This window comes from Malurus melanocephalus, unplaced genomic scaffold (genome assembly GCF_030028575.1).
Source record: "Malurus melanocephalus ecotype Western Australia unplaced genomic scaffold, MMel_1.1 scaffold_41, whole genome shotgun sequence".
NCBI lineage: Eukaryota > Metazoa > Chordata > Aves > Passeriformes > Maluridae > Malurus > Malurus melanocephalus.
The window spans coordinates 2,863,166-2,883,157 of NW_026623273.1; the positions used below are offsets into that span (position 1 = coordinate 2,863,166).

The 19,992-nt window shown below is 38.1% G+C and overlaps 1 protein-coding gene across 1 annotated transcript in view; it reads right to left on the reverse strand.

Annotated features, from left to right (window-relative positions):
- The window catches only part of OXCT1 (3-oxoacid CoA-transferase 1), an 84,297-nt gene that overhangs the window by 8,201 nt on the left and 56,104 nt on the right, over positions 1-19,992 (reverse strand). The window contains exons 14-16 of the mRNA XM_057364718.1: positions 9,064-9,153; positions 4,373-4,453; positions 2,265-2,366 (exon numbers count right to left, since the gene is read on the reverse strand). Of these exons, the coding sequence (XP_057220701.1) occupies positions 2,265-2,366; positions 4,373-4,453; positions 9,064-9,153 (273 nt within the window). The remainder of the gene's footprint in view (positions 1-2,264; positions 2,367-4,372; positions 4,454-9,063; positions 9,154-19,992) is intronic.

The following is a 19,992-nucleotide window of genomic DNA, read 5'->3' on the forward strand; positions in this document are numbered from 1 at the left end:
GAAGGAAGGAAGGAAGGAAGGAAGGAAGGAAGGAAGGAAGGAAGGAAGGAAGGAAGGAAGGAAGGAAGGAAGGAAGGAAGGAAGGAAGGAAGGAAATGAGCACACTTTGCAAACAAGCATTGCTCTGCAAGCATTTATGCAAGCCACTGCTTTCAAGGTAAGAACATGTAAATGCATAAACCAAGATGCATCTACATTTTTCATGCCCACAGCTCCTTTAGTGCAGCTTGTGATTTCATGCATGACTGTGGCAGCCAAACAAAGCAGACTGTGCTGAAGTTTGCCTTCTGGAGAAGGAAACTGTAGGTGCCTGTGTAGTGTCCCCAGTCCTAGAGAGCTGTATCCTAGGGACCCAGATAGTGCATTGTTCCAATACTTCTCATCAACTGCTAACTTCAGGCTACACAAAAGATTTGAAATTTATACCACTCCTTTGTAATATTTCCAAGAAAGCACCAAGGAACAGCAGGTGGTGTTAATCTTTCTTTTGGACCCAATTGTCTTGCCCTATTATGCCTCTTGCAAAGCTTAATCTCATAGCCCATCATTTTAATCTTGTCACTTCTTTCTCTGAACTTTTTGTTTGCTTCTGCTTTCACCACCTTGAGCACAGGCTGCTGGCCTTTACTTTGGGAAACACATACTTAATTGAATATATATCTATTGCATGTTGAATATGTATCATCTCAACCAAAAAACCACCAGATCCTTTCAAACAAGCAGGTTTGAAACAAGTAAGGAGTCCTGTCTTCTGAAAACAAAGTCCTTTCCCATTGTTTACATCTACTTAAATGTTTACTAAACCTGGTACCTTCAAATTCATCATGAAGTTTCTGCCCAAATTAAATACAAAAGAACAGAATATACAAAAAGAACCAAAGTGACTGACTGCAATAGCTACAAACCTACAAAGTTTATTTTTAAGTTTTAATTCTGGATGCTAGCTGCTTGACAGGTGGATCAACCCAGGGAAAAGAAGTACTGACATGATCAAGGTTTTAAAAATTGATGATTTTTTCCTAGGTCAAAGTCAGAAGCTGACTAAATAATTTCATTTCCACACAGAATTGCTATATATGGAAGGTTGATTCCATTTTAAATTAAAAAATAATGGCTTCCCTAAAATGGAAATTTTCCCTTACATGGAAAATTAGTAGCCTAGCAAAGTGATTTTGTAGCAACTTCCAGTACTCTGCAGGCCATTAGTCTTTAATCCAACATTTTTTTCTCAGGTAATTAAAGGTATTTTCAGCAGTGAACAGATCTTTAAAATAACAAAGGAGAATCATACACAATCATATTTAGTTATCAGAAATCCTCTCTTATGGACACAGGAAATAAATGCAAATTCACAGGTTCATTGCTCAGGAAGTTTTCCTTACTACCAAGAGTATTCTCAAAGCCTTAATAAAAAACTCTTGCACACACTAAATGCTCTGCAGTCTGTCAATTATTTGTCATAGTCAAGACGAGAAACCCTGAAAGGAGGAGCATTTTACTTTGCTACTAAATATTCCTCAGCTATTTTTACAGCACAATTTGTACACTGTCAGACTCGCTGTCCTTGCCAAAGGAAAACTGAACTGCTCCAAAAAACAGAAGAAAAAATTTTATAATGTTCATGTAGGGACAGATCATGAAGAAATTATACTATGAGCCACACGGGCATGCAGTTACACTCCAGAGYGTTACAGCTTCCCATTAATAAGCCAGTGCTGCATTTGCATTAAGTTAGACTTAAGAATGAATGTGAATTTCAAAAGGCAGGGGCTTTCTGGATTGATGCAGAGCCTAAATTCCATTTGTACAATGCAGTCTTGTGCAGTTCACTGATTGGCACTACTAACACAGAACGGACAACAGTAGTCAGTCCTGTCAAAAAGATTCACAACTCCATCTAATGATAGCATGGAAAATTAGCTACAGAGAGTTAGGTAAACTAACTTATACAGTAGAAAAAAAGTATTTATCCACCTCTCAGAGATGAATCAGTCCCCCTCTTCAAAGCATAGAAGTTTCCTTTCCACTTGCCCTTTTACTCTTAGTCATTTCTCCATCTCTCCTGATTTTCCTGGCTTCTGATGCTTTAGACATCATCACACTATATAAGCTCCAAATTATTTTTCATTCTAAATCCCACAGGTARCCTATTCAGCCCTCACCTATAAAGACAAAATATACTTTAAGTCTTCATGTGATAAGCATTTGTGGAGAATATTTGCTATGTCTCCAGATTAGCTATACTGCTTTGTAAAATTACTTACTGCGAAGTCACAGCCAGTGCTTTTCTTGATATCATCCACTGTCAGTCCTTCCCAGATTTCTATGAGAGTCAATCCCTTCTTCTTGTCCACATCAAACACTGCCTATTAAGTTCAAAAAGCACATAATCATTTTTTTGTTATTAAAGGAGAAAATGAGGATGTAAATGCAGTAATGTTCAAAATGGCTTGCTAAAGTAGATGCCATTCCTTCAGTAAAAAAGATGCTACTTTTGACTTTCATAAATGACCAATAAAGATTTCTGCTACATTTATTTGTAAAGCATCTAGAATGCTATATGTGTTAGCTTTGTGGGGGAAAAGTACAACTGACTATCACTGCAGGAATTGAGGACCATGCCCATTGCTTTAATGGGGAGCGAATGGGAAGTTCAAAGGAAAGGGCCGAGATATTCCTTGCTGCATGACAACATCCACCAACAGAACACAAAAGAAASAGGGGAAGAGAATGTCTCCCTCATTCTTTTATTTCCTTCTTAGAGCCATTAGAGAGATTGTCTTTGTCACATTATAAATTTCTCCAATGGCTGTTGCACACCCAATGGAAATGCTAGAATTTTTARAAGCTAACAATGAAAGACAAGATTTCTTGCAGTATTTTTAAAAGAAAGCCTGAAAGGAGGAGGCTAATAGAGCAAAGGCTGCTCTGTCTGATGTCATTCATAAGATATGCACTCCACTTCTGAGACTTACAAGTGCATCAAATAGAAACACCTGTAAAACAATGCACACTTTAATAGTGCCTACCAGAGGGAGATACACAGGTTGCAAGCCAGTTGCCAGGGAAACTGTAAGGTCTAAAGTAATTTTCCTTAAAAATAAAAGTTCARTAGCAAAAGACCAGTGGAGCTTGAACTTGAAACGAAAGTGAAGTCTTAAGTTCATCACAGAAGGGTACTAAAGTCTAGTTGTCCTCTGGGCACATGAAACTGCTTTATGGCACTGAAAAAGGACAGCTTCTCTAAGTCTCAAAAAAGAAGCTGGGCATAAGGAGCATACACACCAGGATGCTAGTATGAAAACAAAACTTGCAACACTATCTAAATGTTGTTGTACATGTGTGTAATTTCCTAATAAAGTCACAAGATCTGGTAACTTATGAATGTTAGAGAAATTTCTGCTTGATTCTATTAGTCTTTGCTCCCTCTCCTTTTCTTTGTAACTGACATTTGTATGTGGCCAGTTAGTAAAAGGCTAATTAAAAAAAAAGAAAAAAGTTCTACATTTTAAAATATTTTCCCTTACTTTGTGAAGAAAAATCCTTTAAATGTAGCAATATATACTACCATGACAAAGTAAATTCTACAYCAGCACCTTTGATGCATTCCACTTGGCATGAGACATGGCTCACAGAGGGACTACTCTAAGTCCTTAAAAATGTAAACACTGATAATAAAAGGAGTATGGTTACAGCAAAAACCTTAAGTCTGTTATCATTTGCTGAAAAGATCCACTAAGGTACTTTGAGCAGCAGCAGTATCAGATGCTCACATGTACTTCCACTGGGGAATAAATTGCTTCACAAATTTAATCAAGTAAGGGCAAAAGAACTAAAGCTCTGCTGCAGACACAGGTTTCTCTAAAACAGTATGTAGTATACACGAAAAAAATATGCCAATTGTCCAACTTATATGTGTTCCGCTGGGGAAAAAAGAAAAATAAACACAAAAAGACAAAAATGAACAAAAAACCTTGACCAAAACCAAACAAACATGCCCCTTTGCCTCCAAAGCTTGATTACAGCTGTATTTGAAAATTTGAATCTCATAGCAAATTTTCAGAAATATGTCAGGATAAATAAGGAGATACACAATTTTCATGCCAGTCATATGTGGCATTTTTGTTCTGAAGGCATCTAAGGATACAGTTCAGTCTGGTAGATGTGAAAGATTTAAAAGGAAAAATATGAGTCCCAGGATCTCTGGACCTGAACTCCAAGGCCATGTTTACTCTTGGCAACAGTGTAACAATGGCAACAGGCAAAAGTGGCAACAGTTACCCAATATATTCTTAATTTTCACTAAGCTTTTCTACTTCTATTACGGATAGTGGAGGGAATCATTAACAAGGAGTCAAGAAAAGCACTTTACCTTCTCTGTAATGATGCGGTCAACACACTGTTTCCCAGTAAGTGGCAAACTGCATTTTTCCAAGATTTTATGGACATTGCCCTGTGTTTAACAACATACAAACAACAGTTTTTAGAAAGCTCAAATATGTACMTGAAAATCACAGATGTAGCCATTCAGTGATACTGAAACATTCAATGTGCTCAGAGCACRCTTTGAATTCACTTCTGTGGCAGAGTAGTAAGAATCTTACTGTATCACTGATGGAACTCCTGAGTTTAGAAATTCTACACACTGCTGCTTAATAATCTGCCCTTCCTGCCACAGTGTGAGGGCAAGAGATACATGGAACCTCACTGATGACACATGAAGGATAAAAATTAGGGAACAACATTATGACAATGTATTTCCCTATCTTATCCTTTATCACAAACTATATATGCAGGATCAGCCATACACAGAAGAATCCCCAGMGTTCAAGTGCACAGTCATGCTCTGAAAATAGTAAATCCAGTTTATTTACCCACCTTGAATTCCTGTTCCCACTGTGTGTCTGGGAAAGTCCTTGTCTTCTTTTTTACTTTTCCTTTTTTTTCTCTTAATTTTTTTTTTAAAGTAAGAGTTTACAAATGGCTCTAGATCATACTAAATTAATAAGAGCTCTGAATGGATATAAGGCAGATAGATCACTACATTTCTTGGTCAGTGCTTGTAAGTGTTTAACAGAGATAGCATTAAGTACACACTTCTCCCATTACCCCATGCTTTTAATTTTTTGTCTAATTATCAGTTTAGAGTTATGCATTTAAAACTCTCAGAGAATAACATGTCTCATTTAACCATGTGAATGCTATACCAAAAATAATTGGAACCATGAGTTTACTTTAAGATTTAAAATGAACTTAGGACCTATCTTGCAAGCCACTTTGAGTGACAAAAAAGGAGCAGTCCATGTGCCTTTGAGTTTATCTTTCTCTGTGAGGAACTATTTCTTCATTATGTTTACTTTCAGTTGATTGACTTATATTGTTGAGAACATCCTCGTGCAATTTGCCTAAGAGCCAAGATTAATCTGTGCTATTTGTAATATCTTCAGTAACATATCAGATATACTTTTCAGACCTTTGAAATGAAGTGTTTCTTCTTGGTATCTAATTGAGATTGAAAGACATGGACTTGCAGAGGTGACAGATCAAATGGCTCCTGTGACCCTGAGAACTGATATATTTGAGCTCCTTAACACTTGAGCTGAGGATTATTGTATTAYCAGTTGGCCTTAAAGATGAAATGCATTTCCTGCTCTGTTCAGAGGTTGGACTCGACGATCTTAGAGGCCTTTTTCAACCTAAATGATTCTGTGACTTTTGGAAGATATCCAGGAGGGCACTGTAAGATGTGCAATTTAAATGGAACTGCATGATTTTTAACATCTGAATTTATTCAGATTTATTCAGGATTTGTTCAGATAAAGGAAAAGACTATTGTGTAGATACATAAAACCTTAGATGTTCCAGTCTGCTTTAAATAAGAAGTTCTGTGGTTGAAGAACAAAAATGTCCTTAGCCTTCCACAACATATTAAAATCAGACTTTTTCACAGTATGAGAAAGGACCTTTCAATTCAGTTTTCCATGTTTCAGTCATGCCCACATCAACCGCTTCAAACTCATCTCCATTCTGTTTTTCTGAATAGTGAAGAGAACTCATTTCACAACATGGAACAATTACCAGCCTTTACTTCACTGTGTTTTGCAAAACATGTCACTGATGGTATAGGGGGCAAGAACTTGACTTCTAATTCTCTCAGGCAGTATTTAGCAAATTAGGCACAGATGCACAGGGACTGTTTAGATGTCAGATAACAAGCTTATATCCTATTTTTTTTTTTTTCTTCATGGCTATAAAATAAGAGGTAACTCAGCAAAAAATACATTAAGAAAAGCTAATGAATTTGACTTAAGGTCAATTTCCGAAGTGTCTCACAGTGAGCTAAGCATATGGAGCAAAAATTTAAATACCCTTCTCCAGATATGCTCTCCTGGTTCCTGATATGCTCTAATGCACAGATTTTTTCAGGCAGAGACTGCTTCTGGGCAATAGTATTTAATTGTCATTGATGAACTCGACAGCATAAAATAGTTTAGTTCCTTCTATATAGACTTAATTCTTTGGGATTTTTCATCATTCTGCTATCATCCACAACTTCATTAGCTGGCCGTGGAGAGTGTTCTTCTTTCAGCTAAAGTCAGTTAGTTATTCCTTCTTTGATTATAAGGCAGTGACAAGTCTGCACCCACCTCCTCCATTCCCTCATTGTTTGGTGTATTTGTTTGTTACCCTTCCTCAACAGCATTTCTTAAGATGAAGAATGTTCTACAAGCTCATTTCATGTTTTCTTACCTATCTTTTTAGTTAAAAAAATTTTTGAAAATTTTGGTTTTCACTACACATTAAAACTTAATAATTAAAAATGTGATTAGTTTGGGACTAAGCATATTTGTTTGTAAAAACTTATTTTGATGTTTAACAAGCCATTGCTATTATTAAAAAAAAAAAAAAAAAAAAACCAACCAAGCTTGAAAAGGATTAAAAGTGCCTCCACAAGATCATAAATCAGACAAAACTAGCTCAAGAAATACCTATTGCAGCACCTGTTGAACATGTCTATTGAAGGTGCTGCCTATACCCGACATTTTTCACTCTATTTCCATTCATCAGATCTTGACTGCTGTTGATTTACAGGAAGCATTCATGTCTGATGGTGRATTTCTTATTCATTTGGAGAATAATATTACAAAAACATCCCTAAATACTAAAGAGTCAGCAGACACAACAGACAGTCTCAGTAGGTGCAGACATTTCTGTCACTCAGTAGCACCCTGGGCTTTGAGCAGGATGAAGGATTGCTCCTCCGATGCAGAGATTCAGATGCAATAAGTTTTCAAGAAGATATTCAGTGTAAAGAATTAAAAAGTCATGAATAGAAAATCAGCTCTGTAAGAAGCACACAGCCCCAACAAAAGGCTTCTGACTTTCAGAACAGGTCTCACAGGTGCTATATTTACTTGTCCATTAAAAAAAAAAATAAAAAGGAAGAGCACCTGAAAGCTGTAACAGCAGTCTTTGATGTCTAAACACTAGATTTCTCTATTTCACCATCTTCACCTCTGAACAAGGAAGAAGCATCCATATGAAGACCTCATAAAGAGACTAAGTAAGAGGAAAAAGGTGCTATTTTAAAATAAGAATAAAATAAAAATAATGTTTGGCAGTGCCCTCCCACAAAAGCAGAAAAAATAMTTTATGAAAACCTATAACTGGCTCTCCAGAAGAGCAGACCAGGCACATCATGCACAGAAGTGCCCAGAGTAGGTATATATATGCCAAAACAAATTATTCTACACCTGACCTGTTCATAACAGYGAACCTATCTGTGTTTTCATTGTTTACACATTTCAGTACTCCTACAGACAACCCAGCAAACGACTTCCAAAACCCATTTTGGAAAAATATTTTAGCAATAGTACTTTTAAGAGAAAAACTGTTTTGAATAATTATATTGTGTGTGGACTCTAAGCCTTAACCAAATTCCATAGTAAGTAGACATTTAGCATAAATATTGATTCAGATCTCGTTAATACCTGAAGTATGTGTCTGAGCAAAGGGATAACTGCATATATTACTTCCGTTTTTGGGAGACTGTGTGACAGTGATGCAAGTCATGAGGATGAATTTGCTTTACACATTCATTTTCTTATTTCTACTTACGAACAAGAAAACTATCAGGTTAAAATCAGCCCTGTTACTTAAAAAGTGCCCCTTGAGATCACAGTTTAGTACTAATTGTGAAACTACTAATTTTTTTCCTTTTTTTTTTATTTTCAAGTGAAAACTAATTCTTCAAATGTCATTTAAAAACACACAACTGTTAATATACTTAACCTAATATTTACACATTGAGTATAATTTATCATGAAAATTCTGACAAGGGATATTATCTTGAGCAATACAAAATTAATTCTTGTTGCAGAATAATAACAAATTTGTAATAACAGAAACACAAAAATTAAACAAGAAGTAGATTTTTAAACATTCAATATAGAGATTTTCCTCCTTCAGTACATTTTTTTTCTCCCGTGTTAGAAGTTTCAAACGAAAGGTTTCCTGTTTCCTTTAGTGGAGGACTTATATCTWTAGCATATATCTACATCACTGTCCCACAAAGAAGTGTCTAGATTAACCACTAACACATAATGATGCAGCCTGCATTTCATCATGCCAAAAAAATGTATTCTATGAAGCTGTCAGTATCAATTTGACTGGCAATTYCAAAGGTAAGTATCTTTCCATCATAACAAGTATTTAACCACGGGAAACCTCATTTTTCRAATTATTCTGAGGCAAAGAGTAGAGTTGTTTCTACTGTAGTTTTGGCAATTGCCACCCCCATTAAATTTGCATGAAGTAGCTAAAAAAATATGCTGAGCTTCTAAACATCAAGTTAATTTTTTTTTGCCATAGTGAATGATTCACTTGCAGGAGGAAAGGAACCATATTAACTTAGGCTTCATTTGCACCACCATAATAACTAACAGCAAAACTACCAAATCTTCATAAAGTAGCAGAACTAATACATCTTTTTTTAATGTTTATTTCTCTTTTTTTTTGGTGCAGCACAAAACACTAATTTAGAAAGAAGTGGCAGAGCCTTACCTTGGCTGAGTGCTCCATGGTGACAACCACTTTGGTCTGTGCACTGGATACCAGGTCCATGGCACCCCCCATTCCTTTCACCATCTTGCCCTAAAATTAAATTTATAATGGAAATTTAATATTACTCTTTTTTTTTTTTTTTTTTTTTTTTAAAAAAAGGTAGTATTGTGGCTGCAAGTGACAGCATAAGATAGTCACCTTTTCCTGCATCACCTTTTCCTGCATTGAAAGCCCACCTATTTCATAACCACTGTATTCAAACACCATCAGTTTCACCAGAGTGAGAAAAGCTGTCTCAGTCTAGGCTCAAATATCACAAATAGGAGAAGAATGATGAGTAGGATAAGGAGATCCACTGCTATGGCTGGTGGCCTGGGCTGTACCTAAATCTGAGAAGGATCACTGTTTCAGTGGAAGCACTGATACTGAGCAATGAATTTCATTCCAATGGTTCTGTCACTTGAAAAGCAAAGCGTATATCTTCCTGTTGATGGAAATGTCATTACTTCCTCAAAAGAAATTTCCACTTATGAAATGCAGCAACAAGAACATCTGCTCATTGCACATCCACCTGACAATTTAAAAATTCTCTTCCCACTTTAGAAAGCCATACTTTGTAGAACTATATCAGCAAAAACCAATTGCTTTTGTTCTATTCCAGATGTCTCTGGAGGTCATTCCATAGTATGAGCAAATATATAAATGTGGCTCAGTATTCTGTTCTGTTTGTCCCTCAAATCAAGCAATTCTTTCAGCCTCTGGACTCATTCTTTTCTCAAAGAATGTTAGAATTTCATGTGTTATCTCAGCAGGTGTCTTACAGTTTGATGTTCAGCTACCACTGTTTTAAATTTCTGTAATGCTACAGCATCCAACCCTGCCTGCTTCCAATAAACTGGATGCATTCTGATCTTGGAAGATAAAGAGGTCCAGACCTGACACCCTACTGACAGGAAATGACCAGAAGTACAAAGTTCTATGAGTATGAGCAGAGCAATCACTTTTGAACAACAAGCATTAGACCCCAATAATCAAAGACAGAAACAAACTCACATAGCAATCCAGAGTTCTCGAAGAGGAAAGAAAGGRGAGTGAAACATCTGCATGACAGGAGGGGTTAGTAGGAAACATGACAAGGAGGGCAAGGAGACTGGTGAAAGGCCTTGAGGGGAAGCCATATGAGGAGTGGCTGAGGTCAGTTCAGCCTGGGAAAGAATAGACTGAGAGGACACCTCACTGTAGTTACAACTTCCTCGCAAGGGGAAGAGGAAGGGCAGGCACTCTCTATGGTGACAAGTGACAGGACATGAGGGAATGGTCTGAAGGGGTGTGAGGGGAGGTTTAGTTTGGATATCAGAAAAGGGTTTTTCACCCAGAGGGTGGTTGGGCACTGGAACAGCTCCCCAGGGCAGTGGTCACAGCACCAGCCTGACAGAATTCAAGAAGTGTATGGACAATGCTCTCAGGCACGTGGTGTGACTCTCAGGGACAGTGCTGTGCAGGGCTGGAAATTGGATTCTGATAATCCTTACAGGTCCCTTCAAACACAGAATATTCTGATTGTGTGATTCTGCCAATTTTTACAGATTAAAATCAATTTATTTCTGTCTCAAATGTTTTGCATTTGCTTTTGACTGGTTATATGGACAGTAATACGTATTAATGTATAACATTACAATGCCATACATATTAAACCTATAAGTTGTAAACCGCCTAGTACAAAGCTTTTCTCTTATATTTCCTTTCATCAGCTATGTGATTCAATACCTCACAAGTATCAGTACCTATGGTCAATGATAAAAATCATATGGGAAAGACTTGGGTTATTAAACTGCCAGGCCAGCCACTTGTTAGTCTCTTTAATCATTATGATCTCTTTATTGTAATGGAGTTTTCACACACACACACACACACACACACACAAAATTCCTATTTTCCTACTGTTCGCACGCTGAATGATAAATCACATCTTCCTAAATCTATTAAAAAACCCTTTGGAATTGTTCAGTCAAACTAATATTTAATATTAATCACATAAATTATTATTACTACTAAATATTTCTTTGCAAATACAACTGTGAAAATAATTTATATTTGTCTTAAACTCCCTGGCACTGCTCAGATCATTCTCTAGGCTACCTGAAAATACAGAGCTCTTACAGAGACTGCAGTGACCTCTTCCCTGCCTACCAGAGACACCATGACAAGATAATGCAGAGTAGCTGAAGATGACATATTATCTCCTTGGTAATTCAGAATATGTTTGAATTGAGGATTATGCTATCAATACACCTATTCTGACAATGCCATTAGCTCATTTTCCAGGCCTTTTAATTCCATTAACTAGAAAAGACATATAGCAATGAGTAAATTCCCGAGGAACTAAGTGCCGATGAAGGTCAACAACAAATGTACTCCTGGAGAAGCTGTTGTACAGAACTGAGAGAAGAGTCGTAATCCCTCTGTGTATGAAGAAAACTTGCAGGAAAACACAAGCTGAAGAGAAGAACTTAAAAAAAATTTAAATTGCATCATCTGCTCCTCCTCTTTAGGGAAACATATTCATCCCTATAGGGTGGTGCCTGCTAAAGCAAATCAATTCAGCATTCAATGTAACTAGCAAGTAGTTGCCTGCTTTTATTTTCAGAATATCCAAAGGATAAGACATTTACATTGTTCCAAGTGCATCTACCAAATCACCACAACTTGTGCTTTACCCCACATCATACTGGAAAGGGGGACAGCTGCATGATAAATTGAATTCAAATATCTGAGACTAAAAGTTTATTCTGAAAAGACACTTTGGTTATTTTTGCTCCACCCCACTCCCTCCATTTACTTATTTATTTAAGATGATTTTTGTTAGATCCTAATTACATTGGTGCTGCCAAGGAAACTTTTCAGAAGGAAAGACTKGTGGAGTGGTGGAGCACTGGTAATTTGAAGCACTATTATAAAACCCACTTCATCAGAAAGAGCCTGAAGTGAGAATAAAATATTTTTTAACTAGCCATGCACTTCCTGGGAGGCCCAGTGCTGGCAGTAGCTAACAGAGGATTAGGGTAGAGAACAGACACAAGCTGACAACTTCCTTGCAGTTTCTCAGTTACAATACAAGGTGGGAATTCTGCTTCTTCCCACTGTGTTCTCATCAGCAGCTCTTGTTAAGTCTCAGTCCAAAAATACTGGTGTGCAAGACATGGAAACTGTGGACCTGATGCTTTGGGTGTTTTAATTGAGATCATCAACTCTTCTGTTCCTTTGTGTAGGTCATAAACCTACACCGTGTTAGTGGAATTTATTAAAATGCCTACTTACTGCAAAATGAATTCTTTTGATATTGTGGTGGTGGGGCATCTTTAAGAGAATATGAGAGAAGGGTACACATTTTCTTATCAAATGTGTTTATATCTGAACATCATTTGAGTGGTCAAAATACGGCATTAAAGAGCCTGAGAAAATAATTTAGCATAATAGTAATTCCTAAGCAGAAACCATCCTGTTTATTTGGTCATAGGTGGCACCCAAGACATGGCATTCCAGCAGAAACCTGTGAGTACTCCAGCATGGGCAAGTCAGTCAAAATATTTTTCAAGAGAATGTGAGGTTTCTCCTAAATGGTATTTCAAGTTAAGTAGAAAGTTGCTACAGCAAACAAGAAACAATTTATAAGAAAATCTAAACAAATAAAAAAGATACTTGAGAGAAAAGAGAAAAATTCAGGAGCCTTCTAACACTATTAAGGTCTTGAATACATGTGGTGTCTTAAAACCTTCCCCTATATTCTCAGAATGAAAAGCTTTTCTTCTTCATTGATTTGTATAACTACTCCCAACATCATGTGACAAAATGAACCTGAACTGTTCTGTTCAAGTTAAAATAACTTAATCTTTTGAGATAAACAGGTAACACATCAACAGTACAGCAGAGCAGATAAAGGCATCTTGAATAATTCCATTTACAAACTGAATATCAAAGCACAAGCAAGGGGAAAATGTACACTTGTTTGAAAAGGAACCAAGCCACTTCCCTCTTAAGAGTCCTTGCCCGTGTTGCCAGCTGCCCTAATACTGCATTAAACAAATAGCAGCTAGTCTGAAATTTCTCTTTCCTTCCATTAGATAAAAGAAAAAACAAGCCTTTGTGCTCAAAGTTAGTGAAACTGCTGTTCCAAAAATTCCAACAGAAGATAACAAGTGCTTCTAGTTTAAACTGCAAGCTTCCCATTCAATCTCAATTTTCAGGCCGTGAACAAGATGCCTAGGATGAGAGAGTAAAGAATTTAAAGACATCAGCATTGTCTCTGATGGCCACAAACAAAGACAAGGTGTCAGGTATGAAAGGAAAAAAGGGTATGAAAGGTCCCATTATGAAAGGAAATGGTTGTATCATGCCAGGTACAGACATTAAAATTCAGAGCAACTGGAACAGTATGAACCTCACAGAGAAAAGCAGAAACTAAGGTAAAGCAGCGTATACAAGATCCTGCCATCACGACCATCAGCAGCGCTCCTGCTGCAGTCAAAAGGATAAATTGAAGGCCCCTTCAAGGGCCCCTCTTGGCAGTGGTGTGTGTGAGTTACTCACACCCCAGTCACTCAGTTCTGCCTCTCTGTGTAGGCACTGTCTGCCTGCACAGATCCATCAGCACAGCACAGGGAAGGATCATCAGAGCCATGTGTAACCATCTCATCGATTGCTGCGAGGTTACACCCAATTGGTTTGGGAAAGTGCGTATTAGTTCAAACCTTTCTTTTATTTTAAAAAATACCAATCACAAGGTAATATTAAAAAAATAAATAGGCATAAATCTACTCATACTTCATAAAAATGTAGATGTCTCCTTTCCCCCTTGCTAACTGTCCTGCCCTGCATTTGTACTTGATTCTCAAATGAAAGTCACAACTCTTCCAGATTTCACTTTCCTTTTTTCCAGGAAAAAAAGACTGGATGAAGATTGTATCAAAAAAGATGGATAAAGCTCAAGTGTTCTAAACTATACTTCCTTGTTCTGTTTTCCACTGATTTTATGTCCTTATATGTCCCACTTACAGAATTATTGTAATTATATTGTCAACTAGGACAGCTAGATTAGATTTTACTCTGAGTAAAAAAACAGTGGGAAGTCATTAACAGGATTTTTCAATCACTAGAGCAGGTAACGCAACAACACAACAAAAAGTTAATACTGGCTGAGTAAAACAAAACTGAGCACACTCATACATACGCAACAGGGTAAAAGTATTTTTTTTAAGATACAAAAAAAAAATTGTTGTGTGGTTTACCCATACAAGAAATGGCCTGGTTTTGAAGAATCTCCAGGTATCTCCTAACACACAAACATAAAGTGAGAAGCAAAATGAAAAAGAAAGCCTAATTTCTGAAAGAATGGAGAATAAGTTCTTGAATGACTTCTTTTTCTTGGTAAAATGTAATAATAACTCTTCCCTAAAATGTAATATACACAAATATGTGCCCTAACTATTATATTTTTATTTTCCATAATGAGAAAATTAGGACTGCATAAAATATGTGCAAAGAAAGTTGGGCAAATTTTATTCTTTTATTCTCCCATAAACCTAACTTGAAACAACCATTGGCAACAGATTTGAATGACAGAGTAAAATTCAAATGAATACACTGAGAAACTGCATCTCAGAAGCAATGCAAAACAGTCTGTGACATGCTTCATTGAAATGGATTTGCTTTACAGTGATGAATGTTATTTCAGTGTAATGGGACAATTAAGCTGTCCATTTACCTTTGCATACCACTTCCAAAACACAGAGCATAGCATGCAGTAATTAAATTTCACTGCCAGCATAATACTAGTCTCACTTTAAAGTGATGGTTCCATATCATAGTAACAATTCTCACCACTAACCCACAGATCAGAAGTCCTTTGACATATGCTTGTATTTTTGAGAAAGGCAGAATTTCTTCAGCTGCACTCATTATACAGAAAGCAGAGCTGCCACTTCCCACATTGAAAATTTAAGAGTATGAATAAAATACCAACAGGGAGCTCCTACACTCCTTCCATTCAACCTGAAGAGAAATAAACATGAAGGAAATTGATAGAAAAAAGCCTTTTAAAAGGTGGATGAAGTCGAGCCAACACAATACACTCAGTTTCTCCTTTTTGGCTGCAGGACTCTTGCAATAGTGATAATTACATGTTGCAAAGGCTCTGCAGGGCTTTCAGGCACATTTGTTGGGAGATAAGCAGTAAGCTGATATATTAGTGTAGGCTTAATTTCAACATGTGTGTCTGCAAAAACCTAATACATCTTGATATTAAACCAATATCCCATTGAAAAGTAGATTTCCAAGGAGACTCTGGGTAATGACAAGTCSCATCCTTCCCCTTCATTCGACTACTCATGTCCTAGACATCAGACAGCTTGACATTGCTACTGAAAGAAACCCAGTCATTGGGCATAATTAAGCTGCGTATGTTCTATTCATACAGAACTTGCAGTCCTTCATACATTTTATGGTTAACAGGTAAAACACCCTTCTTGCAATGCTGCACAACTTGAAACAAAAATGAGTTTAATGCATGTAGTGCCACAGACATACAAGGAAAGCCAGGATAGTTACTAGATAATGTGTCTGGATTAAAAACACAAATATGCCTTGTGCAAAGACACTTCTATTCAAGCACAGGGACAAACAGGCTGCAATGGGGCTCCTCAGAGAAGACCTACAGAGCTGTCAAGCATTMAGGGATGTGTTCAGGGATACACACCCTTTCTTCCATCATTAAAAACARTAATTTTATGTAAGAAAAATTCTTGGTGTGGAGCCCTCTGTTCCCACGCTTGGCACTACATGTAGTAGTTAAAGGCAAAAATAAAACACAAAAGCCCTTATGCAGACACAAAGAAGGCTGATCTTTTCCAGTTTAASTTTATTTAAAAAATGTCTTTACTAATGGAGTTCACTTCATGGCCAAAGCGCCCAAAATTATGAAAAATATGTATGTTGCTCTGTAGAAAARCCACCAATAGCAAATAAAATTATATTCCTAATATCTTAGGTTATACCAGCCTCTACAGGTTGTAAATTAGAATATTTATTATTGAATTTGAATTGGGTTTTCTCATTTCTTCTTTTCAGATAATCTTTGATAAAGCGTATAATTTTTGTGTAATTTTATTTAATCCTTAATGCTTCAATTCTTTAGGTGTAGCTAGTCTAAGTTAGAGCAGTAAAATCTAAAATTCTAAAATTTGAGGATTTTTTTTTTCCAAGAGTGATCCAGATTTATGTATCCAAAYTGCATGTCCTGCACAATTTATGTAACTCTCTTCTTCTCTGAGTCCTAACTAACTGCACTACCTTAGCAATCAAAGCATGAATATTAGGCTCCAGCTGAAGAATGGACAAAGCTAAAGTTTATTTTCTTGGTTTGTATTGTTTGCAGAGAATTGCAATGCTAAATAGTGTCAGGCCCTGCATCATCTCTGAGGCTACTGCGTGTTAACTTCTGGCCACTAGGCTCTGGGCCTGTTTCCTTTGGGCCTGTTGCCTTCTTTTGCACCCTTGGAGGTATCCTGTCTGCCCTTTCTGAACTTACACRAATGCAGATTATTAACCACTCCTCAGTCCTCTTCTGTGCTGGGTACTATGTGCCTTCTCTCCATATCTTTTAAATACCTCCAGGGATGCTGACTCYACCACTTCCCTGTGGAACCTGGTCTAGTGCTCAACCTTTTTGCTGAGGAGCCTGCCCCTAATATTCAATTTTCTAATCTGCCCTGAAAAAACTTGAGGCCGGTTTCTCTCATACTATCAGTTGTTGGGAGAAGAGCCAACCCCCACCTGGCTATACCTTCCTTTCAGGGAATTGTAGAGAGTGACAAGGTCTTCCCTGAGCCTCCTTTTCTCCAGGCTAAAAACCCCCAGCTCCCCCAGCTGCTCCTCACAGGAYTTGTGGTCCAGTTCAGCAACATCACCAGTTTTGTTGTTCTTCTGTAGACGTGCTCCAGAACCTCAAAGTCTCTCCAGCTTTCCACTCTGCCCAGCCTGTGGCACTGCCTGGGGTTGTTGTGAGCCAAGGGCAGGACCCGGCCCTTGGCCTTGTTGAACCTCACCCCATTGGCCTCAGCCCATGGATCCAGCCTGTCCAGATCCCTCTGCAGAGCCTTCCTGCCCTCCAGCACATCAACACTCACACCCAACGTGGTGTCACCTGCAAACTGACTGAGGGTGCACTCCAACTCCTCGTCCAGATCATTAACAAAGATATAAATCAGGGCTGACCCCAATATTGAGCCCTGCGAAACTCCACCAGTGACCGGGGCCTCCTTTCACCATTGCTGGTCTTTATCCATCGAGCAGCCAGACTGCTCTTTACCCATCGAGCTGTTCACCCATCCAAACCACAAGTAGCCAGTTTGTCCAGAAGAACGTGTGGGAAATGTCAAAGGCTTTACTGAAGTTCAGGTAGAYGACATCCACAGCCTTTCCCTCATCCACTAAGCCAGTCATCCTGTCATAGAAGAGCAAGTTTTCATGCAGGATCCACCTTTCCTAAACCCATATGGCTGATCCCCTGGTTGTCCTGTATGTCTTGCATGACAGCACTCAGGATGATCTATTCCATGGCCTTCCCTAACACTGAGGTCAGGCTGAAATTCCCTGGATCCTCCTTTCAGCCCTTTGGTAGACAGGYATCACATTTGCCAACCTCCAGTCACCTGCGACCTCTCACGTTAACCAGGATTGCCGGTGAATGATGGAAGGTGTCTCAGTGAGCCCATCTCTGGTTCCCTCAATACCTTGGGGTGGCTCCCATCTGGTCCCACAGACTTGTGTGTGTTTCTAAGTCGTGTGGCAGGTTGCTGACCATTTTCTCCAGATTGTAGAGGCGATTCCGCTCCCTGTCCCTGTTTTCCAGCTCAGGGGGCTCAGTACCTGGGGAACAGCTGGTCTTACCATTAAAGACTAAGGCAAAGAAGGTATTAGATATACCTCAGCCCTTTCCATGTCTTTTGTCACTGTGTCCCCTGCATCCAGCGAAAGATGGACAACTTCCTTAGCCCTTCTTTAGTTACTAAAGTACTTGTAGCAGTACTTTTTACTCTCTACTATGGCAGTGACCAAATTAAGTTGGACTTTGACTCTTCTAATACTCTCCCTACATAAACTCATGACATCCTTGCAGTCACCCTGAGTGTGCCACCTTCTCATTGATGATTTACTGCATAGCTTTATTTTTCCTGCAAGAATTTTCTGCCTACTGAAATCTGATGTCATGGACATTTAATCCATTTTGTGCTTTCCAGCTGCAGGGAYCCTCCACTGTTGTTTCAGTATTTTTTCTGATACAGCATATCAGCTGTATCAGTAGTCATATTAGGATTATTTAAGGGTATGGGGTGCCCAGAAATGCATATTGAAAAGACAGAGGCCTCAGTGTCACAGGGAAACAGGGCAGAAGTTCTGGTATTTCGTTTTGGCCTCTGCCCAGCCTCTGATACATCAGTCACCTCAGCAGCCATTGCTATGTGCCTTCTCTTAGGAAGGATGGGGAAAATAAAGCAGTACCGGGGGCAAGCTGTAGTACTTTGTAGTAACCTTTTGCCCTTGCAGAAGGGCAGCAGAAACTGTTTCATAAATGTTTCTATTCCCTGGGTTTCAAAAAGACACCAGTAGAAAGGAACTCAAAKAACATGCAGGGAGAGGTGCAGACAATGCTACAACCTTTGAAAACCCATGTAAGACAATTAACGCTGCTGCACATGCTGGGAAGCTGCCCTGCTAGCAGCAGTTTCTGACATTAGCTTGAGGCACACAAACAGGTCAGATGCTGTGTCCAGCACACATAAAATGAAATGTGGCTGCCTCCAATAGCAAGCAGCAGCCATGGGTATCTGCTCTGGCCTATCTGCCCTGCTCCAYGGCCGTGATTTCAGTGTTTCCCTTCAAGCTCTCTTGGCCAGCTTCTCCCAACTGCACTCTTTTCCCTGGGGATTCACAGAAATTTACCACCTCCTTCGCCTTTCCCTCCTCAGAATCCCTTTTGTTAGTTGGAGAAATACCAAAGTGAAGAAGACAAAGAGCCATTAAGTAGTAGTGCTTAATGGAAAAAAAAAATTACCAATAAATGCCAGYATTTAGGAAGTAACTTCTGCCTGAGCAAACAGCATTATTTACTGCATGTGCTTAAAATATTCACACCCTCTTCTTCCTTTACTCATGGGACTCTTTTTCTCTCCATTAAAAGTTAGCAGATAAGARCAAAGAAAGGGCTGTAATTATTGCAAGAGACTTCCTCGGCTCAGTTCCTAATAATAAGTGTAAGTAAACACACACATGCACACACTAGGGCTCAAGTGTTGTCAAGTTCTTATATGACAGAAAGAGTTGCTTCATGATGGTACTTGCTCAAAACATACAGAGCTATTACTTGGCTCTGAAATAATGGCAAATACCATCAATACAGGAATCCAAAAGCTACAGTGTATAAGAAATGTTTAACCAAAAGTAAATGAAAAGCAAAATGAAAAATGTTAGAACAAAATACAGCTTAAAGTTTCCTTACACTATGAGTTTTTCAGCAAAGTTAATCTTTGTATTGCCCATACACATATCTTATGACTAAAAAAGAAACACATCTTGCTCATAATTAAATTTAACTGACAATAATATATCATCTTATTTACRGGAAAAGCGGAGAAATCTGAATATCTATGGGCTGGTTAATCCCATTTTAAAAATCTGTACTGTAGAATACTAGTAACACATCAATAAAGTAGATTAATAATCATCCATCCAATGGATCTCAATAAAAGTAACCAAAAAGAAATTATTGCTTCCTGGAAAGGCTCCTGGCTGGATTTATGAAGTCATTGAGCATATTTACTCACAAGAAAATACAAAATTACTGCAGAGGAAATTTGCAAACAGCCAAAGTTTAAT